Here is a 23,358-nt window from a genome sequence, read left to right as displayed (position 1 = left end):
TTACCAAGACTCTATTTGTGATCAGAGAGGAGGGTAGTCTACCCTACCAAGACTGTCTCCAGAGTGGAGGGTAGTCTACCTTACCAAGACTCTATTTGTGATCAGAGAGGAGGGTAGTCTACCCTACCAAGACTGTCTCCAGAGTGGAGGGTAGTCTACCTTACCAAGACTCTATTTGTCTCCAGAGAGGAGGGTAGTCTACGTTACCAATACTGTCTCCAGAGAGGAGGGTAGTCTACATTGCCAAGACTCTGTCTCCAGAGAGGAGGGTAGTCTACCTTACCAACACTCTGTCTTCAGAGAGGAGGGTAGTCTACCTTACCAACACTCTGTCTTCAGAGAGGAGGGTAGTCTACCTTACCAAGACTCTATTTGTCTCCAGAGAGGAGGGTAGTCTACCTTACCAACACTCTGTCTTCAGAGAGGAGGGTAGTCTACCTTACCAACACTCTGTCTTCAGAGAGGAGGGTAGTCTACGTTACCAAGACTCTATTTCTCTCCAGAGAGGAGGGTAGTCTACGTTACCAAGACTCTATTTGTATCCAGAGAGGAGGGTAGTCTACGTTACCAAGACTCTATTTGTATCCAGAGAGGAGGGTAGTCTACGTTACCAAGACTCTATTTGTATCCAGAGAGGAGGGTAGTCTACATTGCCAAGACTCTATTTGTCTCTAGAGAGGAGGGTAGTGTACCTTACCAAGACTCTGTCTCCAGAGAGGAGGGTAGTCTACCACAGGATATTAGTGTTTAGGATAGATTCAGCTCTGGAGGTCAAAAGGTCAAACATTGTGCTTGTAAACTCTAGGAGGAGTGACATAATTTATGCTGTAGGTCAGGCCAGAGACGGTAGAGAAAGCGAGACAACCCACTCCCTATTTTTCTCTGATCGGGGTGGGGCCACTGGGGCAAACGGGAGTAGTAGACCAGAGCCAGCTGGTGAGCATGCCAGGTATTATGGAGGAACCATGAGCATGCTAGCTATTATGGAGGAACCATGAGCATGCCAGGTATTATGGAGGAACCATGAGCATGCCAGGTATTATGGAGGACCCATAAGCATGCCAGGTATTATGGAGGAACCATGAGCATGCCAGGTATTATGGAGGAACCATAAGCATGCCAGGTATTATGGAGGAACCATAAGCATGCCATGTATTATGGAGGGACCATGAGCATGCCAGGTATTATGGAGGAACCATAAGCATGCCAGGTATTATGGAGGAACCATAAGCATGCCAGGTATTATGGAGGGACCATGAGCATGCCAGGTATTATGGAGGAACCATAAGCATGCCAGGTATTATGGAGGAACCATAAGCATGCCAGGTATTATGGAGGAACCATAAGCATGCCAGGTATTATGGAGGAACCATAAGCATGCCAGGTATTATGGAGGAACCATAAGCATGCCAGGTATTATGGAGGAACCATAAGCATGCCAGGTATTATGGAGGAACCATAAGCATGCCAGGTATTATGGAGGAACCATAAGCATGCCAGGTATTATGGAGGAACCATGAGCATGCCAGGTATTATGGAGGAACCATAAGCATGCCAGGTATTATGGAGGAACCATAAGCATGCCAGGTATTATGGAGGAACCATAAGCATGCCAGGTATTATGGAGGAACCATAAGCATGCCAGGTATTATGGAGGAACCATAAGCATGCCAGGTATTATGGAGGAACCATAAGCATGCCAGGTATTATGGAGGAACCATGAGCATGCCAGGTATTATGGAGGAACCATAAGCATGCCAGGTATTATGGAGGAACCATAAGCATGCCAGGTATTATGGAGGAACCATAAGCATGCCAGGTATTATGGAGGGACCATGAGCATGCCAGGTATTATGGAGGAACCATAAGCATGCCAGGTATTATGGAGGAACCATAAGCATGCCAGGTATTATGGAGGGACCATGAGCATTATGGATGAACAATGAGCTTAAATATTTTTCAATGATGAACCTGAGTAAACCTTCTTATTTATCCACCATCTTTCGGTCAGGCTGTGACCCCTCCCTGTGTTCCAAAATGGCCGCTCACTGGGGCCTCTCCCTTTAGCAACTCAGAGTAGGGTGATTTTGCCCCTAAGGTCGGTTTTACAAGCTGCCCTTCTAATGGTTTAATGAAGGCTCTGGGAAAGGTAATCTGGTCCTAGATCAGTGTTTAGGAGGAAGTTGTGTCAGGTTGGCTGGATGTCCTTTGGGTGGTGGACCATTCTTGACACACACGGGAAACTGTTGAGCGTAAAAAAAAACACAGCAGCGTTGCAGTTCTTGACACAAACCTACTACCATACACCGTTCAAGGCACTTCAATATTTTGTCTTGCCCATTCACACACAGCACGGCACACATACACAATCCATGTCTCAGTTGTCTCAGGGCATAAAAATCCTCCCCTTCATCTACACTGATTGAAGTGGATTTAACAAGTGACATCAATAAGAGATCATAGCTTTCTCCTGGATTCATCAGGTGTTCTTAATGTTTTGTACACTCAGTGTATATTAATATTGTACACGGGGAGAACATGTTCATTATTCAGCTCAGTATCCTAGCAACAGTACAGCCCAGGGCTCCAGTTTCCCAAAAGCATCTTAAGGCTAAGTTCATCGTTAGAACCTTCGTAGGAGCGTCGTTAAATCTCAGAGATGTTTCCCCAAAACCACCGTTATTAACATTGCACTTGAAGACGCTTGGAATCTAATGCCTGCCTCAGACAACTCTTAGAACAGCTCAGTGCGTCGACAGATGCTGTTTTTTTGCCCTGCCGGCATTACTTTATACACAAATGATCTCTGCTAAACACAGAATCGCGTGGTTTATCCGTCTCTCTGTTGACCCGCTGATAACCTCAGAACAAAGCGGACTACAAACACATAGTTGTCAATGTCTTTACAGTTGATACAAACAAGCAACATACGAAAAATAGGCTTGAAATGAAAAACCGAGACGACTGCATTAAAATATAAACAGTAGGCTATAGGCCCATTTCAATCATATTTAAATACATTTCATGTTAATCATTTGAGTTCTATTTTGCTACTTGCAGGCTGCTGTCTATAATTTGTCTCAATACATTTCGTTATGTGTAGCCTAAAATGTGAGCAACGATGTGCCAAAGTGATTTTAGTGAATTTCTATTGGGTAGGCTAAGCCAATAAGCCAGCTCAACATTTGCAGCTGTAGGTAGTAATGCACTAAAGTATGTGGACACCTGCTAGTCAAACATCTCATTCCAAAATGATGGGCGTTAATATGGAGTTGGTTCCCCCTTTGCTACTATAATAGCCTCCACTCTTCTCGGAAGGCTTTCCACTACATGTTGGAACATTTTTGCAGGGACTTGCTTCCATTCAGCCACAAGAGTGAGGTCGGGCGATTAGGCCTGGCTCGAAGTCGGCGTTCCAATTCATCCCAAAGATGTTCAATGGGGTTGAGGTCAGGGCTCAATCCAGGCCAGTCAAGTTCTTCCCCACGGATCTCGTAAAACCATTTCTATATGGACCTCGCTTTGTAATGCTGAAGCAGGAAAGGGCCTTCCCCAAACTGTTGTCACAAACATGTAAGCATGAAATCGTCTGCATAGAATGTCATTGTATGCAGTGGAGTTCAGATTTCCCTTCACTGGAACTAAGGGGACTAGCCTGAACCATGAAAAACAGCCCATTATTCCCCACCAAACTTTACAGTTGGCATTATGCATCCGGGCAGGTAGCGTTCTCCTGGCATCCGCCCAACCCAGATTCGTCCGTTGGACTGCCAGATGGTGAAGCGTGATTCATTACTCAAGAGAACACATTTCCACTGCTCCAGAGTCCAATGACAGTGAGCTTTACACCACTCCAGCCAACGCTTGGCAATGCGCATGGTGATTTAAGGCTTGTGTGCGGCTGCTCCGCCATGGAAACCCATTCCGAGAAAGCGCTCGACGAACAGTTATTCAAATCAAATCAAATGTATTTATATAGCCCTTCGTACATCAGCTGATATCTCAAAGTGCTGTACAGAAACCCAGCCTAAAACCCCAAACAGCAAGCAATGCAGGTGTAGAAGCACGGTGGCTAGGAAAAACTCCCTAGAAAGGCCAAAACCTAGGAAGAAACCTAGAGAGGAACCAGGCAATTTATTTATTTTTTTTATTTTTTTACCTTTATTTAACCAGGTAGGCAAGTTGAGAACAAGTTCTCATTTACAATTGCGACCTGGCCAAGATAAAGCAAAGCAGTTCGACAGATACAACAACACAGAGTTACACATGGAGTAAAACAAACATACAGTCAATAATAAAGTATAAACAAGTCTATATACAATGTGAGCAAATGAGGTGAGAAGGGAGGTAAAGGCAAAAAAGGCCTTGGTGGCAAGGTAAATACAATATAGCAAGTAAAACACTGGAATGGTAGTTTCGCAATGGAAGAATGTGCAAAGTAGAAATAAAAATAATGGGGTGCAAAGGAGCAAAATAAATAAATAAATTAAATACAGTTGGGAAAGAGGTAGTTGATAGGGCTAAATTATAGGTGGGCTATGTACAGGTGCAGTAATCTGTGAGCTGCTCTGACAGTTGGTGCTTAAAGCTAGTGAGGGAGATAAGTGTTTCCAGTTTCAGAGATTTTTGTAGTTCGTTCCAGTCATTGGCAGCAGAGAACTGGAAAGAGAGGCGGCCAAAGAAAGAATTGGTTTTGGGGGTGACTAGAGAGATATACCTGCTGGAGCGTGTGCTACAGGTGGGAGATGCTATGGTGACCAGCGAGCTGAGATAAGGGGGGACTTTACCTAGCAGGGTCTTGTAGATGACATGGAGCCAGTGGGTTTGGCGACGAGTATGAAGCGAGGGCCAGCCAACGAGAGCGTACAGGTCGCAATGGTGGGTAGTATATGGGGCTTTGGTGACAAAACGGATTGCACTGTGATAGACTGCATCCAATTTGTTGAGTAGGGTATTGGAGGCTATTTTGTAAATTACATCGCCAAAGTCGAGGATTGGTAGGATGGTCAGTTTTACAAGGGTATGTTTGGCAGCATGAGTGAAGGATGCTTTGTTGCGAAATAGGAAGCCAATTCTAGATTTAACTTTGGATTGGAGATGTTTGATATGGGTCTGGAAGGAGAGTTTACAGTCTAACCAGACACCTAAGTATTTGTAGTTGTCCACGTATTCTAAGTCCGAGCCGTCCAGAGTAGTGATGTTGGACAGGCGGGTAGGTGCAGGTAGCGATCGGTTGAAGAGCATGCATTTAGTTTTACTTGTATTTAAGAGCAATTGGAGGCCACGGAAGGAGAGTTGTATGGCATTGAAGCTTGCCTGGAGGGTTGTTAACACAGTGTCCAAAGAAGGGCCAGAAGTATACAGAATGGTGTCATCTGCTTAGAGGTGGATCAGAGACTCACCAGCAGCAAGAGCGACATCATTGATGTATACAGAGAAGAGAGTCGGTCCAAGAATTGAACCCTGTGGCACCCCCATAGAGACTGCCAGAGGTCCGGACAACAGACCCTCCGATTTGACACACTGAACTCTATCAGAGAAGTAGTTGGTGAACCAGGCGAGGCAATCATTTGAGAAACCAAGGCTGTTGAGTCTGCCGATGAGGATGTGGTGATTGACAGAGTCGAAAGCCTTGGCCAGATCAATGAATACGGCTGCACAGTAATGTTTCTTATCGATGGCGGTTAAGATATCGTTTAGGACCTTGAGCGTGGCTGAGGTGCACCCATGACCAGCTCTGAAACCAGATTGCATAGCAGAGAAGGTATGGTGAGATTCAAAATGGTCGGTAATCTGTTTGTTGACTTGGCTTTCGAAGACCTTAGAAAGGCATGGTAGGATAGATATAGGTCTGTAGCAGTTTGGGTCAAGAGTGTCCCCCCCTTTGAAGAGGGGGATGACCGCAGCTGCTTTCCAATCTTTGGGAATCTCAGACGACACGAAAGAGAGGTTGAACAGGCTAGTAATAGGGGTGGCAACAATTTCGGCAGATAATTTTAGAAAGAAAGGGTCCAGATTGTCTAGCCCGGCTGATTTGTAGGGGTCCAGATTTTGCAGCTCTTTCAGAACATCAGCTGAATGGATTTGGGAGAAGGAGAAATGGGGAAGGCTTGGGCGAGTTGCTGTTGGTCGGTGCAGTGCTGTTGACAGGGGTAGGAGTAGCCAGGTGGAAAGCATGTCCAGCAGTAGAAAAATGCTTATTGAAATGTTCAATTATGGTGGATTTATCAGTGGTGACAGTGTTTCCTATCTTCAGTGCAGTGGGCAGCTGGGAGGAGGTGTTCTTATTCTCCATGGACTTTACAGTGTCCCAGAACTTTTTTGAGTTAGTGTTGCAAGAAGCAAATTTCTGCTTGAAAAAGCTAGCCTTGGCTTTTCTAACTGCCTGTGTATAATGGTTTCTAGCTTCCCTGAACAGCTGCATATCACGGGGGCTGTTCGATGCTAATGCAGAACGCCATAGGATGTTTTTGTGTTGGTTAAGGGCAGTCAGGTCTGGGGAGAACCAAGGGCTATATCTGTTCCTTGAAATCAGCCCTTGCTTTGACAGGAAGCCAGTGTAGAGAGGCTAGCACTGGAGTAATATGGTCAAAATTTTGGGTTCTAGTCAGGATTCCAGCAGCCGTATTTAGCACTAACTGAAGTTTATTTAGTGCTTTATCCGGGTAGCCAGAAAGTAGAACATTGCAGTAGTCTAACCTAGAAGTGACAAAAGCATGGATTAATTTTTCTGCATTATTTTTGGACAGAAAGTTTCTGATTTTTGCAATGTTACGTAGATGGAAAAAAGCTGTCCTTGAAATGGTCTTGATATGTTCTTCAAAAGAGAGATCAGGGTCCAGAGTAACGCCGAGGTCCTTCACAGTTTTATTTGAGACGACTGTACAACCATTAAGATTAATTGTCAGATTCAACAGAAGATCTCTTTGTTTCTTGGGACCTAGAACAGGCATCTCTGTTTTGTCCGAGTTTAAAAGTAGAAAGTTTGCAGCCATCCACTTCCTTATGTCTGAAACACATGTTTCTAGCAATGGCAATTTTGGGGCTTCACCATGTTTCATTGAAATGTACAGCTGTGTGTCATCCGCATAGCAGTGAAAGTTAACATTATGTTTTCGAATAACATCCCCAAGAGGTAAAATATATCGTGAAAACAATAGTGGTCTTAAAACGGAACCTTGAGGAACACTGAAATTTACAGTTGATTTGTCAGAGGACAAACCATTCACAGAGACAAACTGATATCTTTCCAACAGATAAGATCTAAACCAGGCCAGAACTTGTCCGTGTAGACCAATTTGGGTTTCCAATCTCTCCAAAAGAATGTGATGATCGATGGTATCAAAAGCAGCACTAAGGTCTAGGAGCACGAGGACAGATGCAGAGCCTCGGTCCGATGCCATTAAAATGTAATTTACCACCTTCACAAGTGCCATCTCAGTGCTATGATGGGGTCTAAAACCACACTGAAGCATTTCGTATACATTGTTTGTCTTCAGGAAGGCAGTGAGATGCTGCGCAACAGCCTTTTCTAAAAATGTTGAGAGGAATGGAAAATTCGATATAGGCCGATAGTTTTTTATATTTTCTGGGTCAAGGTTTAGCTTTTTCACGAGAGGTTTTATTACTGCCACTTTTAGTGAGTTTGGTACACATCCGGTGGATAGAGAGCCGTTTATTATGTTCAACATAGGAGGGCCAAGCACAGGAAGCAGCTCTTTCAGTAGTTTAGTTGGAATAGGGTCCAGTATGCAGCTTGAAGGTTTAGAGACCATGATTATTTTCATCATTGTGTCAAGAAATATAGTACTAAACACTTGAGCGTCTCTCTTGATCCTAGGTCCTGGCAGAGTTGTGCAGACTCAGGACAACTGAGCTTTGAAGGAATACGCAGATTTAAAGAGTCCGTAATTTGCTTTCTAATAATCATAATCTTTTCCTCAAATAAGTAAATTTATCACTGCTAAAGTGAAAGTCATCCTCTCTTGGGGAATGCTGCTTTTTAGTTAGCTTTGCGACAGTATCAAAAAGGAATTTCGGATTGTTCTTATTTTCCTCAATTAAGTTAGAAAAATAGGATGATCGAGCAGCAGTAAGGGCTCTTCGGTACTGCACAGTACTGTCTTTCCAAGCTAGTCGGAAGACTTCCAGTTTGGTGTGGCGCCATTTCCGTTCCAATTTTCTGGAAGCTTGCTTCAGAGCTCGGGTATTTTCTGTGTACCAGGGAGCTAGTTTCTTATGAGAAATGTTTGTAATTTTTAGGGGTGCAACTGCATCTAGGGTATTGTGCAAGGTTAAATTGAGTTCCTCAGTTAGGTGGTTAACTGATTTTTGTCCTCTGGCGTCCTTGGGTAGACAGAGGGAATCTGGAAGGACATCAAGGAATCTTTGTGTTGTCTCTGAATTTGTGCTGACGTTGCTTCCAGACGCATTTTGGAATTCGGTAGTGAGTGTTGCAAACGAGGACAGATCATTTTTACGCTCTACACGCTTCAGCTCACGGTTGACCCATTCTATGAGCTTGTGTGGCCTACCATTTCACAGCTGAGCCGTTGTTGCCCCTAGACTTTGCCACTTCACAATAACAGAACATACAGTTGACTGGGGAAGGTCTAGCAGGGCAGAAATTTGACAAATTGGCTTGTTGGCAAGGTGGCAATCATTGATGGTGCCACGTTGAAAGTCACTGAGCTCTTCAGTAAGGCCATTCTACTGCCAATGTTTGTCTATGGAGATTGCATGGCGGTGTGCTCGATTTTATACACCTGTCAGCAACGGGTGTGGCTGAAATAGCCGAATCCACTAATTTGAAGTGGTGTCCACATGCTTTTATATATACAGTGGCAAGAAAAAGTATGTGAAGCCTTTGGAATTACCTGGATTTCTGCATAAATTGGTAATCAAATTAAATCTGATCTTAATCTATGTCACAACAATAGGTAAACACAGTGTGCTTTAAACTAATAACAAACACATTATTGTATGTTTCTTGTCTATACTGAGTATATAATTTAAACATTCACAGTGTAGGTTGGAAAAATTATGTGAACCCCTAGGCTAATGACTTCTCCAAAAGCTAATTGGAGTCAGGAGTCAGTTAACCTGGAGCCCAATCAATGAGACGAGATTGGAGATGTTGGTTAGAGCTGCCCTGCCCTATAAAAAACACACAAAATTTGAGTTTGCTTTTCACAAGAATCATTGCCTGATGTGAACCATGCCTTGAACAAAAGAGATCTCAGAAGAACTAAGATTAAGAATTGTTGACTTGCATAAAGCTGGAAAGGGTTACAAAAGTATCTCTAAAAGCCTTGATGTTCATCAGTCCACACTAAGACAAATTGTCCATAAATGGAGAAAGTTCAGCACTGTTGCTACTCTCCCTAGGAGTGGCTGTCCTGCAAAGATGACTGCAAGAGCACAGTGCAGAATGCTAGGTGAGGTTAAGAAGAATCGTAGAGTGTCAGCTAAAGACTTACAGAGATCTCTGGAACATGCTAACATCTCTGTTGACAAGTCTACGATACGTAAAACACTAAACAAGAATGATGTTCATGGGAGGACACCACCGAAGAAGCCACTGCTGTCCAAAAAACCATTGCTGCACGTCTGAAGTTTGCAAAAGTGCACTTGGATGTTCCACAGCGCTACTGGCAAAATATTCTGTGGACAGATGAAACTACTGTTGAGTTGTTTGGAAGGAACAAACAACACTATGTATGTAGAAGAAAAGGCCATAGCACACCAACCATCTGTCCGCCAATTGAAGCTCAACAGAAGTTGAAGGGATGCAACAGGACAACGAACCAGAACACAGAAGTAAATCAACAACAGAATGGCTTCAACAGAAGAAAATACGCCTGTTGGAGTGGCCCATTGAGAGTTCTGACCTCAACCCGATTGAGATACTGTGGCATGACCTCAAGAGAGCAGTTCACTCCAGACATCCCAAGAATATTGCTGAACAAAAAAGTTTTGTGAAGAGGAATGGTCCAAAATTCCTCCTAACCGTTGTGCAGGTCTGATCCGCAACTACGGAAAACATTTGGTTGAGGTTATTGCTGCCGAAGGAGGGTCAACCAGTTATTAAATCCAAGGGTTCACATACTTTTCCCACCCTGCACTATGAATGTATACACGGTGTGTTCAATAAAGACATGATAATGTATATTTGTTTGTGTGTTATTAGTTTAATTAAGAAAACTGTGTTTGTCTTTTGTCGTGAGCTAGATGAACATCAAATAAAATGTCATGACCAACGTATGCAGATATCCAGGTAGTTCCAAAGGGTTCACATAGTTTTTCATGCCACTGTATCGTGGTGTATGTGACAATAAACATCAACAACAACAAAAAATACACAAATCTCTCTAGGAGCTTATTCTTTATCAGTATTGTGAAATAAATAATGTTAAAGAAAGATTTGAATGGAGAAATCTGAGACCAGCGCTCCGTTTCGATCCTTTCGGTATCGACTCCGATGACGTACACAACGACCACATGGCGTTTTGGGAAATGCATGTTACTTCTACGGCCGTTGTAGAAAATGTGCATCGTTGAAACACTCATAAGAATAAATTCCATTGCTATCGGGGAAACCGGGCCCAGTACAGTCCAATGTCAACTATTTCTCTACTATATCAACCAGAAGTTTTGGGGATTTTTATTTAGTCCCTAAAGCACTGAGAGTAGACACTGCCATAGCTTACATTAGTACTCTTAAACATCTCCTTAAATCGTGGAAGCGTCCATCGTCTAGGTAGACTGACAGTCATACTGTAGATACGGTCTGCTGTGCTCTGCTCTTTGCTCCTTCTCAGATTGATGGTCTCTTTGTTTAGGGACCTCAAGGAGAGCCGGGACCACCAGGTCAGCAGGGGATCCCAGGAACACAAGTGAGTATTACAGACAGTATACAGTATTACAGACAGTATACAGTATTACAGACAGTGTACAGTATTACAGACAGTATACAGTATTACAGACAGTATACAGTATTACAGGCACTATACAGTACTACAGACATTATAGAGTATTCTACAAGGTAGAAAATAGTAAAAATAAAGTAAAACCCTTGAATGAATAGGTGTATCCAGACTGGTACTGTATATACTGTGCATTCTGTAAGTATTCATACCCTTTGACTTTTTCCACATTGTGTTACCTTACAGGTTTGTTCTAAAAAAGGATTAAATTATTTCTTCCCGTCATCAATCTACACCCAATGCCCCATAGTTATACAACCTAAACAGGTTTTCTGAAATTTTTGCACATTAATAAAATCTAAAAACTGAAATATGACATTAACACACTAAGTATTCAGACCCTTTACTTAGTGCTTTGACAGCGATTACACCATCGAGTCTTCCTGGGTGTGACGCTACAAGCTTGGCACACCTTTATTTGGGGAGTTTCTCCCATTCTTCTCTGCAAATCCTCTCAAGCTCTGTCAGGTTGGATGGGGAGCATCACTGCACAGGCATTTTCAGGTCTCTACCAAGATGTTAGATCGGGTTCAAGTCCGGGCTCTGGCTGGATCACTGAAGGACATTCAGAGACTTGTCCCGAAGCCACTCATGCGTTGTCTTGGATGTGTGCTCAGGGTCATTGTTCTGTTGTAATGTGAATCTTTGCCCCAGTCTGAGGTCCTGAGCGCTCAGGAGCAGGTTTTCATCAATGATCTCTCTGTACTTTGCTCCGTTCATCTTTCCCTCGATCCTGACTAGTCTCCCAGTCCCTTAAAACTTCTGAAGGCTAGGGGGCAGTATTCGGATGGTCGGATGACTGACGTGCCCAAAGTAAACTGCGTGTTGCTCTGGCCCAGAAGCTAGGATATGCATATTATTAGTTGATTTGGATAGAAAACACTCTGAAGTTCCTAAAACTGTCAGAATAATATCTGTGAGTTTAACAGAACTGATTTGGCGGGCGAAACCCAGAGCACAATCCATCCAGGGATTTTTGTTGTTGTTGAGGTCAATACGTTTTCCATTAGTTTTCTATGGTAAGCCCTTTTTAATAGGAATCTGGTTGCAATTTCTATGGCTTCCACTAGATGTCACCAGTCTTTAGAAATTGGTTGATGTTTTTCTTCTGAGAAATGAAGAAGTAGCCCTGTTCTTTCCATGTGTCACTCCAGGTGGACTCTAGTCTTTTGGTGCACCCGACCTGTAACGTGCTTCACTTTGTTTTCGTCCAGTATTTAACACAATTTATCCCGTCTTAAATTGTATCTATTATTTACGTTTTAACATACCTAAGTTTGGATTAGGAACGTTGTTTGAAATGTTTGGACCAAGTTTACAGGTAACTTATTAGATACTTTGTAGTCATGTTGGGCGAGTTGGAACCGGTGTATTTTCTGAATCAAACGCGCCAAATTAATTCACATTTTGGGGATGTAAAGAAGGACGTTATCGAACAAAAGGACAATTTTTGATGTTTCTGGGACATTTTGGAGTGCCAACAGAAGAAGATTTTCAAAGGTAAGGCATGAATTATATCGTTATATCGTTTCAACCTGGCTGGTTGAAATCTGATTTTCAGTTGTTTGTATGTGGGTTGCTGTCCTCAGATAATCGCATGGTCTGCTTTCGCCATAAAACCTTTTTGGAAATATGACACTGCGACTGTTAACAACAAGTTAAGCTTTATTTTGATGTATTATACTGTATATGCATGTCTTGTGAAGTTTTGGTAATGAGTATTTCTGTTTTTGAATTTGGCGTGCTGCAATTTCGCTGGATTTTGTCAAATCAATCTCGTTACCGGGGTATGAGCGGGAAGGGAGCACTAAAGATGTTTTTTAAGCTGAAAAACATAACCGTACCCGCTTCTCATGGTCTGAGAGTCTTTAGGTGCCTTTTGGAAGAGTGGCTTCCGTCTGGCCACTCTACCATAAAGGCCTGATTTGTTGAGTGCTGCAGAGATGGCTGTCCTTCTGGAAGGTTCTTCCATCTCCACAGAGGAACTCTAGAGCTCTGTCAGAGTGACCATCGAGTTTTTGGTCACCTCCCTGACCAAGGCCCTTCTTCCTCGGTTGCTCTGTTTGGCCGGGCGTACATCACTGGGAAGAGTCTTGATGGTTCCAAACTTCTTCCGTTTAAGAATGATGGATGCAACTGTGTTCTTGGGGACCTTCAATGTTGCAGACATTTTTGGTACCCTTCCCCAGATCTGTGCCTTCGACACAATTCCGCCTCGGAGCTCTACGGAAAATCCTTCGACCTCATGGCTTGTTTTTGCTCTGACATGCACTGTCAACTGTGGGACCTTTTATAGACAGGTGCATTTCTTCCCAAATCATGTCCATTCAATTGATTTTTACCACAAGTGGCCTCCTATCAAGTTTAAGAAACATCTTAAGGCTGACGAATGGAAACAGGATGCACCTGAGCTGAATTCTCATAGGAAAGGGTCTGAATACTACTGTATTTAAGGTATTTGTCGTTTTTTTATATTTTTTTAATACATTTGCGAAAGGAAATCAAAACCTGTTTTGCTTTGTCATTATGGGGTATTGTGTGTAGATTGATGAGTACAACAAATAATTTAATCCATTTTAGGATAAGACTGTAATGTAACAAAATGTGGAAAAGGTCAAGGGGTCTGAATACTTTCCGAATGCACTGTATGTTTACAATAAAGACTAGCTTGCATGTACAAATAATAGTCAAACTAGCTTGGAAGAGTATACTGTTGATAAGGGTTGAAGTGGCTATTGACACTCAGCACACACATGAACAGTGTGTCTTTATTTGTGTGTAATGTCTGAAAATAGATAATTGTCTCACTCTGATTTCTGAGGTGTCAACATCTAATGGAAATATACTGCTCTTTGATGATCATTTACATCATCAATTATCTCTTTCCTCTTCTGCTCCCTCTCCCCTCCTCTTCCTCCTCCCCTCCTCCCCTCCTCCTCCCCTCCCCTCCTCCTCCCCTCCTCCTCCCCTCCCCTTCCTCCTCCTCCTCTCCTCTCCTCCTCTCCCATCCTTCTCCTCCTCCCCTCCCCTCGTCTCCCCTCCCCCCCTCTTCTTCCTCCTCCTCTCCCCTCCTCCTCCCCTCCTCTTCCTCATCCTCTCCCCTCCTCTTCCTCTTCCTCCTCCTCCTCCTCTTCCTCCTCCTCCTCTCCCCTTCTCTTCCTCCTCCTCTTCCCCTCCTCTCCTCTCCTCTTCCTCCTCCTTCTCTCTCCTCTTCTCCCCCTCTCCTCCCCTTCCCTCTTTTCCTTCCTCTCTTTGTCTCCCCCTCTTTCTCCCTGGAGCTGTAGAAAGCACAAACAGAGAGATTTTCTTTAGGATATTTTGCTGGGGTTTCTGGGGGTTGAGCAAAGCGGTGAAAGTATCTCATTCATGTCTGTGGAATGCCTGCAGCAGCCTCCCCGAGCTCCAGCACAGCCTCGGATTATTCTCTTTGCCACACACACACACACACACACACACACACACACACACACACACACACACACACACACACAGTGTCACGGCCGTTTAAAAAACTGGACCAAGGTGCAGCGTGGTGAGCGTACATATTCCTTTTATTCATATGATGCCGACAAAAACAATAATCAATCCAAAAACCAACTGTGAAGCTTAAGGCTATAGTGCCAACACACAAAGACAACTGCCCACAAAGACAGGTGGGAAAAATGGCTATCTAAGTATGGTTCCATGCCCGGCCAAAACAAAAAAATACAAACACATAGAAAAAGGAACATAGAATGCCCACCCAAATCACACCCTGACCAAACCAAAATAGAGACGTAAAAATCTCTACGGTCGGGGCGTGACACACACACACATACACACACAAAAACACACACGTGCGCACACAGACACACTCAAGAACAAATACGGTCCCAACATTCTTACCCCCGCACGTGAGTTAGTACCTTCTGCTGAGTCCCATATGCCCCTCCATGTCCCCAGGTGTGTGTGTGTGTGTGTGTGTGTGTGTGTGTGTGTGTGTGTGTGTGTGTGTGTGTGTGTGTGTGTGTGTGTGTGTGTGTGTGTGTGTGTGTGTGTGTGTGTGTGTGTGTATGCGTGTGTGTGTATGCGTGTGTGTGTATGCGTGTGTGTGTGTGTGTATGCATCCGTGTGTGTGTGTGTGTGTACGCATCCGTGTGTGTGTGTGTGTGTACGCATCCGTGTGCGTGTGTGTGCTTGTGCTGCAACTATGGCAACAAACTCTGAAGTTGTCTGCTTCTGTCCTGCAGGGACTTCCTGGTCCTCAAGGTCCCATCGGACCACCCGGTGAACGAGTAAGTTGGAGCTCTGCTCTTCGGTTGCCTGTCAACTAAACTGACCTGAAAGTGTTGTGTTAGTAAGGTAGTGGTACAAAAGACAAATTGTAAAATGTCTGATCTGTTAGATGTAGATTTAAAATACACAGACTGGGAAATACTTGTTTACTATAGGACCTAGTATCTCCTCTGAGGACCTAGTATCTCCTCTGAGGACCTAGTATCTCCTCTGAGGACCTAGTATCTCCTCTGAGGACCTAGTATCTCCTCTTAGGATCTAGTACCTCCTCTGAGGATCGAGTATCTCTGAGAACCCAGTATCTCTGAGGACCCAGTATCTCTGAGGACCCAGTATCTCCTCTGAGGACCTAGTATCTCCTCTGAGGACCTAGTACCTCCTCTGAGGACCTAGTACCTCCTCTGAGGACCTAGTACCTCCTATGAGGACCTAGTATCTCTGAGTACCTAGTATCTCCTCTGAAGACCGAGTATGTCTGAGGACCTAGTATCTCCTCTGAGGACCGAGTATGTCTGAGGACCTAGTATCTCCTCTGAGGACCTAGTATCTCCTCTGTGGACTGTGTATCTCTAAGGACCTAGTACCTCGGAGGAGGACATAGTACTTCCTCTGATGACCTAGTACCTCGGAGGAGGACCTAGTACCTCGGAGGAGGACCTAGTATCTCCTTGGAAAACCTAGTACTTCCTCTGAGGACCTAGTACCTCGGAGGAGGACCTAGTACTTCCTCTGAGGACCTAGTACCTCCTCTGAAAACCTAGTACTTCCTCTGAGGACCTAGTACTTCCTCGGAGGACCTAGTACCTCCTCGGAGAACCTAGTACTTCCTCTAAGGACCTAGTACCTCATCGGAGAGCCTAGTATTTCTCTGAGGACCAAGTACGTCCTCGGAGGAGGACCTAGTACCTCCTCAGAGAACATAGTTCTTCCTCTGAGGACCTAGTACTTCCTCGGAGGAGGACCTAGTACCTCCTCGGAGAACCTAGTACTTCATCAGAGGACCTAGTACCTCGGAGGAAGACCTAGTACCTCCTCTGGAACATAAAAATAGTATTATTCTCAGATAGTTTTTCTCCAAGGTAATCTCAGTCCTCCCAGAAACAGAGCTGAGGTCAGCAGATACATTGTTAAAGTACAGTGTCGTTTTGACCTTTAATCAATCAGTGTTTCTATGTGTCTCTGTTTACAGGGGCCTCACGGCAGGTTGGGGTTGGCCGGTTTACCTGGATCAGATGGGCCTCCTGTACGTGATATTCTGTTTACTCTGTCTCACACTCTTCTCCTCCTCTCACACTGTTGACTCAGACAACCCACCAGTACACACTGTAGTTTATAGAGGAGTATGTCAACCCACCAGTACACACTGTAGTTTATAGAGGAGTAGAAACCCACCAGTAGATACTGTAGTTTATAGAGGAGTAGAACCCCACCAGTACATACTGTAGTTTATAGAGGAGTAGAAACCCACCAGTACACACTGTAGTTTATAGAGGAGTAGAACCCACCAGTACACACTGTAGTTTATAGAGGAGTAGAACCCACCAGTACACACTGTAGTTTATAGAGGAGTATGACAACCCACCAGTACACACTGTAGTTTATAGAGGAGTAGAAACCCACCAGTACATACTGTAGTTTATAGAGGAGTAGAACCCCACCAGTACATACTGTAGTTTATAGAGGAGTATGTCAACCCACCAGTACACACTGTAGTTTATAGAGGAGTAGAACCCACCAGTACACACTGTAGTTTATAGAGGAGTAGAAACCCACCAGTACATACTGTAGTTTATAGAGGAGTAGAACCCCACCAGTACACACTGTAGTTTATAGAGGAGTAGAACCCCACCAGTACACACTGTAGTTTATGGAAGAGTAGAAACCCACCAGTACACACTGTAGTTTATAGAGGAGTAGAGACCCACCAGTACATACTGTAGTTTATAGAGGAGTAGAAACCCACCAGTACATACTGTAGTTTATAGAGGAGTAGAACCCACCAGTACATACTGTAGTTAATAGAGGAGTAGAACCCACCAGTACATACTGTAGTTTATAGAGGAGTATGTCAACCCACCAGTACATACTGTAGTTTATAGAGGAGTAGAAACCCACCAGTACACACTGTAGTTTATAGAGGAGTAGAGACCCACCAGTACATACTGTAGTTTATAGAGGAGTAGAAACCCACCAGTACATACTGTAATTTATAGAGGAGTAGAACCCACCAGTACATACTGTAGTTTATAGAGGAGTAGAAACCCACCAGTACACACTGTAGTTTATAGAGGAGTAGAGCCCACCAGTACACACTGTAGTTTATAGAGGAGTAGAACCCACCAGTACACACTGTAGTTTATAGAGGAGTAGAACCCCACCAGTACACACTGTAGTTTATAGAGGAGTAGAAACCCACCAGTACATACTGTAGTTTATAGAGGAGTAGAAACCCACCAGTACACACTGTAGTTTATAGAGGAGTAGAACCCACCAGTACACACTGTAGTTTATAGAGGAGTATGTCAACCCACCAGTACAGTACACACTGTAGTTTATAGAGGAGTATGTCAACCCACCAGTACATACTGTAGTTTATAGAGGAGTAGAGACCCACCAGTACACAATGTAGTTTATGGAAGAGTAGAAACCCACCAGTACACACTGTAGTTTATAGAGGAGTAGAGACCCACCAGTACATACTGTAGTTTATAGCGGAGTAGAAACCCACCAGTACACACTGTAGTTTATAGAGGAGTAGAACCCACCAGTACACACTGTAGTTTATAGAGGAGTAGAACCCACCAGTACACACTGTAGTTTATAGAGGAGTAGAAACCCACCAGTACATACCGTAGTTTATAGAGGAGTAGAAACCCACCAGTACACACTATAGTTTATAGAGGAGTAGAACCCCACCAGTACATACTGTAGTTTATAGAGGAGTAGAACCCACCAGTACACACTGTAGTTTATAGAGGAGTAGAACCCACCAGTACACACTGTAGTTTATAGATGAGTATGACAACCCACCAGTACACACTGTAGTTTATAGAGGAGTAGAGACCCACCAGTACACACTGTAGTTTATAGAGGAGTAGAAACCCACCAGTACACACTGTAGTTTATAGAGGAGTAGAGACCCACCAGTACACACTGTAGTTTAAAGAGGAGTAGAACCCACCAGTACATACTGTAGTTTATAGAGGAGTAGAACCCACCAGTACACACTGTAGTTTATAGAGGAGTAGAACCCACCAGTACATACTGTAGTTTATAGAGGAGTAGAAACCCACCAGTACACACTGTAGTTTATAGAGGAGTAGAAACCCACCAGTACATACTGTAGTTTATAGAGGAGTAGAACCCACCAGTACATACTGTAGTTAATAGAGGAGTAGAACCCACCAGTACATACTGTAGTTTATAGAGGAGTATGTCAACCCACCAGTACATACTGTAGTTTATAGAGGAGTAGAAACCCACCAGTACACACTGTAGTTTATAGAGGAGTAGAGACCCACCAGTACATACTGTAGTTTATAGAGGAGTAGAAACCCACCAGTACATACTGTAATTTATAGAGGAGTAGAACCCACCAGTACATACTGTAGTTTATAGAGGAGTAGAAACCCACCAGTACACACTGTAGTTTATAGAGGAGTAGAGCCCACCAGTACACACTGTAGTTTATAGAGGAGTAGAACCCACCAGTACACACTGTAGTTTATAGAGGAGTAGAACCCCACCAGTACACACTGTAGTTTATAGAGGAGTAGAAACCCACCAGTACATACTGTAGTTTATAGAGGAGTAGAAACCCACCAGTACACACTGTAGTTTATAGAGGAGTAGAACCCACCAGTACACACTGTAGTTTATAGAGGAGTATGTCAACCCACCAGTACAGTACACACTGTAGTTTATAGAGGAGTATGTCAACCCACCAGTACATACTGTAGTTTATAGAGGAGTAGAGACCCACCAGTACACAATGTAGTTTATGGAAGAGTAGAAACCCACCAGTACACACTGTAGTTTATAGAGGAGTAGAGACCCACCAGTACATACTGTAGTTTATAGAGGAGTAGAAACCCACCAGTACACACTGTAGTTTATAGAGGAGTAGAACCCACCAGTACACACTGTAGTTTATAGAGGAGTAGAACCCACCAGTACACACTGTAGTTTATAGAGGAGTAGAAACCCACCAGTACATACCGTAGTTTATAGAGGAGTAGAAACCCACCAGTACACACTGTAGTTTATAGAGGAGTAGAACCCCACCAGTACATACTGTAGTTTATAGAGGAGTAGAACCCACCAGTACACACTGTAGTTTATAGAGGAGTAGAACCCACCAGTACACACTGTAGTTTATAGATGAGTATGACAACCCACCAGTACACACTGTAGTTTATAGAGGAGTAGAGACCCACCAGTACACACTGTAGTTTATAGAGGAGTAGAAACCCACCAGTACACACTGTAGTTTATAGAGGAGTAGAGACCCACCAGTACACACTGTAGTTTATAGAGGAGTAGAACCCACCAGTACATACTGTAGTTTATAGAGGAGTAGAACCCACCAGTACACACTGTAGTTTATAGAGGAGTAGAACCCACCAGTACACACTGTAGTTTATAGGGGAGTATGACAACCCACTAGTACACACTGTAGTTTATAGAGGAGTAGAAACCCACCAGTACATACTGTAGTTTATAGAGGAGTAGAACCCACCAGTACACACTGTAGTTTATAGAGGAGTAGAACCCACCAGTACATACTGTAGTTTATAGAGGAGTAGAAACCCACCAGTACACACTGTAGTTTATAGAGGAGTAGAACCCCACCAGTACACACTGTAATTTATAGAGGAGTAGAACCCACCAGTACACACTGTAGTTTATAGAGAAGTAGAAACCCACCAGTACACACTGTAGTTTATAGAGGAGTAGAACCCACCAGTACACACTGTAGTTTATAGAGGAGTAGAACCCACCAGTACACACTGTAGTTTATAGAGGAGTAGAACCCACCAGTACATACTGTAGTTTATAGAGGAGTAGAACCCCACCAGTACACACTGTAGTTTATAGAGGAGTAGAAACCCACCAGTACACACTGTGGTTTATCTCCCTTCCACTTCAAACCACCATCCAACATCTCTTTGAATGTTGTACTATAGTTTAACCTACAGTGTGATGGTCAGGGTGAGAGAGAGGCATCCTGAGGCCTAAGGGTCAGGGTGAGAGAGAGGCATCTTGAGGCCTAACAGTCAGGGTAAGAGAGAGGCATCTTGAGGCCTAAGGGTCAGTGTGAGGGAGAGGCATCATGAGGCCTAACGGTCAGGGTCAGAGAGAGGAATCTTGAGGCCTAACGGTCAGGGTAAGAGAGAGGCATCCAGAGGCCTAACGGTCAGGGTGAGAGAGAAGCATCCAGAGGCCTAACGGTCAGGGTGAGAGAGAAGCATCCAGAGGCCTAAAGCCTCGTCATTGAGGCGGCAGGGTAGCCTTGTGGTTAGAGCGTTGGACTAGTAACCGGAAGGTTGCAAGTTCAAACCCCCGAGCTGACAAGGTACAAATCTGTCGTTCTGCCCCTGAACAGACAGAACACTGTTTCTAGGCCGTCATAGAAAATAAGAATTTGTTCTTAACTGACTTGCCTGGTTAAATAAAGGTTAATAAATCAAATGTACAGCCCAATGTTCTGCCCTTCTATCTCCTCACACATTTAATTCACACCAGGCGTACGAGTGAAAGATGCATAAACTAACCAGTCAGTCAGACTGAACCTGGAGCTAGGATTGTTAAAACCTCAAGCTAGAACTTTCTGATATACAGATGTGTAGAGACATCAGGCTCGAGGTGGTCCATAGAGAGTTTACGTAACATAGAGCAGTAGAGTAAAGTCATTTGTGTAATTTATTTTCTTACAGGGCCATCCTGGTAAAGAAGGTCCAACTGGTGAGAAGGGAGCTTTAGTAAGTGCAATTAATTAATATATTGATTAATTGATTGATTTATATGTAATTATTTTGAATATGATACATAAACAGATTCATTTTGAATGGGTTTTATGACATATCTCTTATTGAGAGACTAATGAAGACGTTGTGCTCTCTCTCTCTCTCTCTCTCTCTCTCTCTCTGTCTTCTCTTCCTCCAGGGCCAGGCAGGTCCCCAAGGTCCTATTGGTTATCCCGGTCATCGTGGTGTCAAGGTACGGTGTTGTAGCTCACCCAGGGGATGTTCAGTAGCATCCTGAAGGTGGGACATTGTGTCAGGTTGGTAATTGTGGTCTGTTTTCTGTCTATTAATTAGGGTGCCGATGGCGTTCGTGGACTGAAGGGTGGAAAGGGAGAGAAGGTAAAGCTTCCTCTTTTCAAAATGTGACGCTTCGTATTCCTGCTGCTATTGTGTGTATGAATGTTTTGATTCCTAGCACTGTCCTATCTGACCAATGAGTTGGAACACAACACTCTCTCAAAAAGTCCTGTCACAAAGACTTCCTACAGTACAAAATGCCTACACTCTCATCTCAGTAAACACGCCAAACGCCTAAACTCTCATGTCAGTAAACACACCAAACGCATTAACTCTCATCTCAGTAAACACACCAAACGCCTAAACTCTCATCTCAGTAAACACGCCAAACGCCTAAACTCTCATCTCAGTAAACACACCAAACGCCTAAACTCTCATCTCAGTAAACACACCAAACGCCTAAACTCTCATCTCAGTAAACACACCAAATGCCTAAACTCTCATCTCAGTAAACACACCAAACGCCTAAACTCTCATCTCAGTAAACACGCCAAACGCCTAAACTCTCATCTCAGTAAACACACCAAACGCCTAAACTCTCATTTTAGTAAACACGCCAAACGCCTAAACTCTCATCTCAGTAAACACGCCAAACGCCTAAACGCTCATCTCAGTAAACACACCAAACGCCTAAACTCTCATGTCAGTAAACACACCAAACGCCTAAACTCTCATCTCAGTAAACACACCAAACGCCTAAACTCTCATCTCAGTAAACACACCAAACGCCTAAACTCTCATCGCAGTAAACACACCAAACGCCTAAACTCTCATCTCAGTAAACACGCCAAACGCCTAAACTCTCATCTCAGTAAACACACCAAACGCCTAAACTCTCATCTCAGTAAACACACCAAACGCCTAAACTCTCATCGCAGTAAACACACCAAACGCCTAAACTCTCATCTCAGTAAACACGCCAAACGCCTAAACTCTCATCTCAGTAAACATGCCAAACGCCTAAACTCTCATCTCAGTAAACATGCCAAACGCCTAAACTCTCATCTCAGTAAACACACCAAACGCCTAAACTCTCATCGCAGTAAACACACCAAACGCCTAAACTCTCATCTCAGTAAACACGCCAAACGCCTAAACTCTCATCTCAGTAAACACACCAAACGCCTAAACTCTCATCTCAGTAAACACGCCAAACACCTAAACTCTCATCTCAGTAAACACACCAAACGCCTAAACTCTTAGAAAAAAGGATTCCAAAAGGGTTCTTCAGCTGTCCCCATAGGATAACTATTTTTGTTTCATTTTTGTTTCGGCTGTTCCAATCGGAGAACCCTTTTTGAAGAACCATTTTTGGTTCCAGGTAGAACTATGCTACGTTCCATGTAGAACCCTGTGGAACCCTGTGTGACTCTACATGGAACTCAAAGGGGTTCTACCTGGAACCAAAAAGGGTTCTTCAAAGGGTTCTCCAATAGGAACATCCGAAGAACCCTTCTAGGTTCTAGATAGCACCTTTATTTGCTAAGAGTGTAGGAAGGAGTTTCCTGATGTCAGGACAGACATGGTTGTTCCTTGAAGAACATTTAGGGATTCTTCATCAGGGTTGTCCCATTGACATCAGGGTTGTCCCATTGACATCAGGGTTGTCCCATTGACATCAGGGTTGTCCCATTGACATCAGGGTTGTCCCATTGACATTAGGGATGTCCCATTGACATTAGGGTTGTCCCATTGACATCAGGGTTGTCCCATTGACATCAGGGTTGTCCCATTGACATCTGGGTTGTCCCATTGGATGCCCCTGTCACAACGTC

General features: G+C 43.8%; 1 protein-coding gene across 1 annotated transcript in view; it reads left to right on the top strand.

The window, feature by feature from the left end:
- LOC110490894 (collagen alpha-1(XI) chain) overlaps window positions 1-23,358 on the top strand; it is a 178,696-nt gene that overhangs the window by 54,891 nt on the left and 100,447 nt on the right. The window contains exons 23-28 of the mRNA XM_090199066.1: window positions 10,842-10,895; window positions 15,215-15,259; window positions 16,450-16,503; window positions 21,197-21,241; window positions 21,426-21,479; window positions 21,581-21,625. Coding sequence (XP_090055192.1) covers window positions 10,842-10,895; window positions 15,215-15,259; window positions 16,450-16,503; window positions 21,197-21,241; window positions 21,426-21,479; window positions 21,581-21,625 — 297 coding nt within the window. The remainder of the gene's footprint in view (window positions 1-10,841; window positions 10,896-15,214; window positions 15,260-16,449; window positions 16,504-21,196; window positions 21,242-21,425; window positions 21,480-21,580; window positions 21,626-23,358) is intronic.

The sequence above is a fragment of the Oncorhynchus mykiss genome, chromosome 15 (assembly GCF_057628025.1).
Source record: "Oncorhynchus mykiss isolate SJ-2025 chromosome 15, ASM5762802v1, whole genome shotgun sequence".
NCBI lineage: Eukaryota > Metazoa > Chordata > Actinopteri > Salmoniformes > Salmonidae > Oncorhynchus > Oncorhynchus mykiss.
The sequence above is the reverse complement of the archived record's forward strand: the minus strand, read 5'-3'. Positions and strand labels throughout refer to the sequence as shown.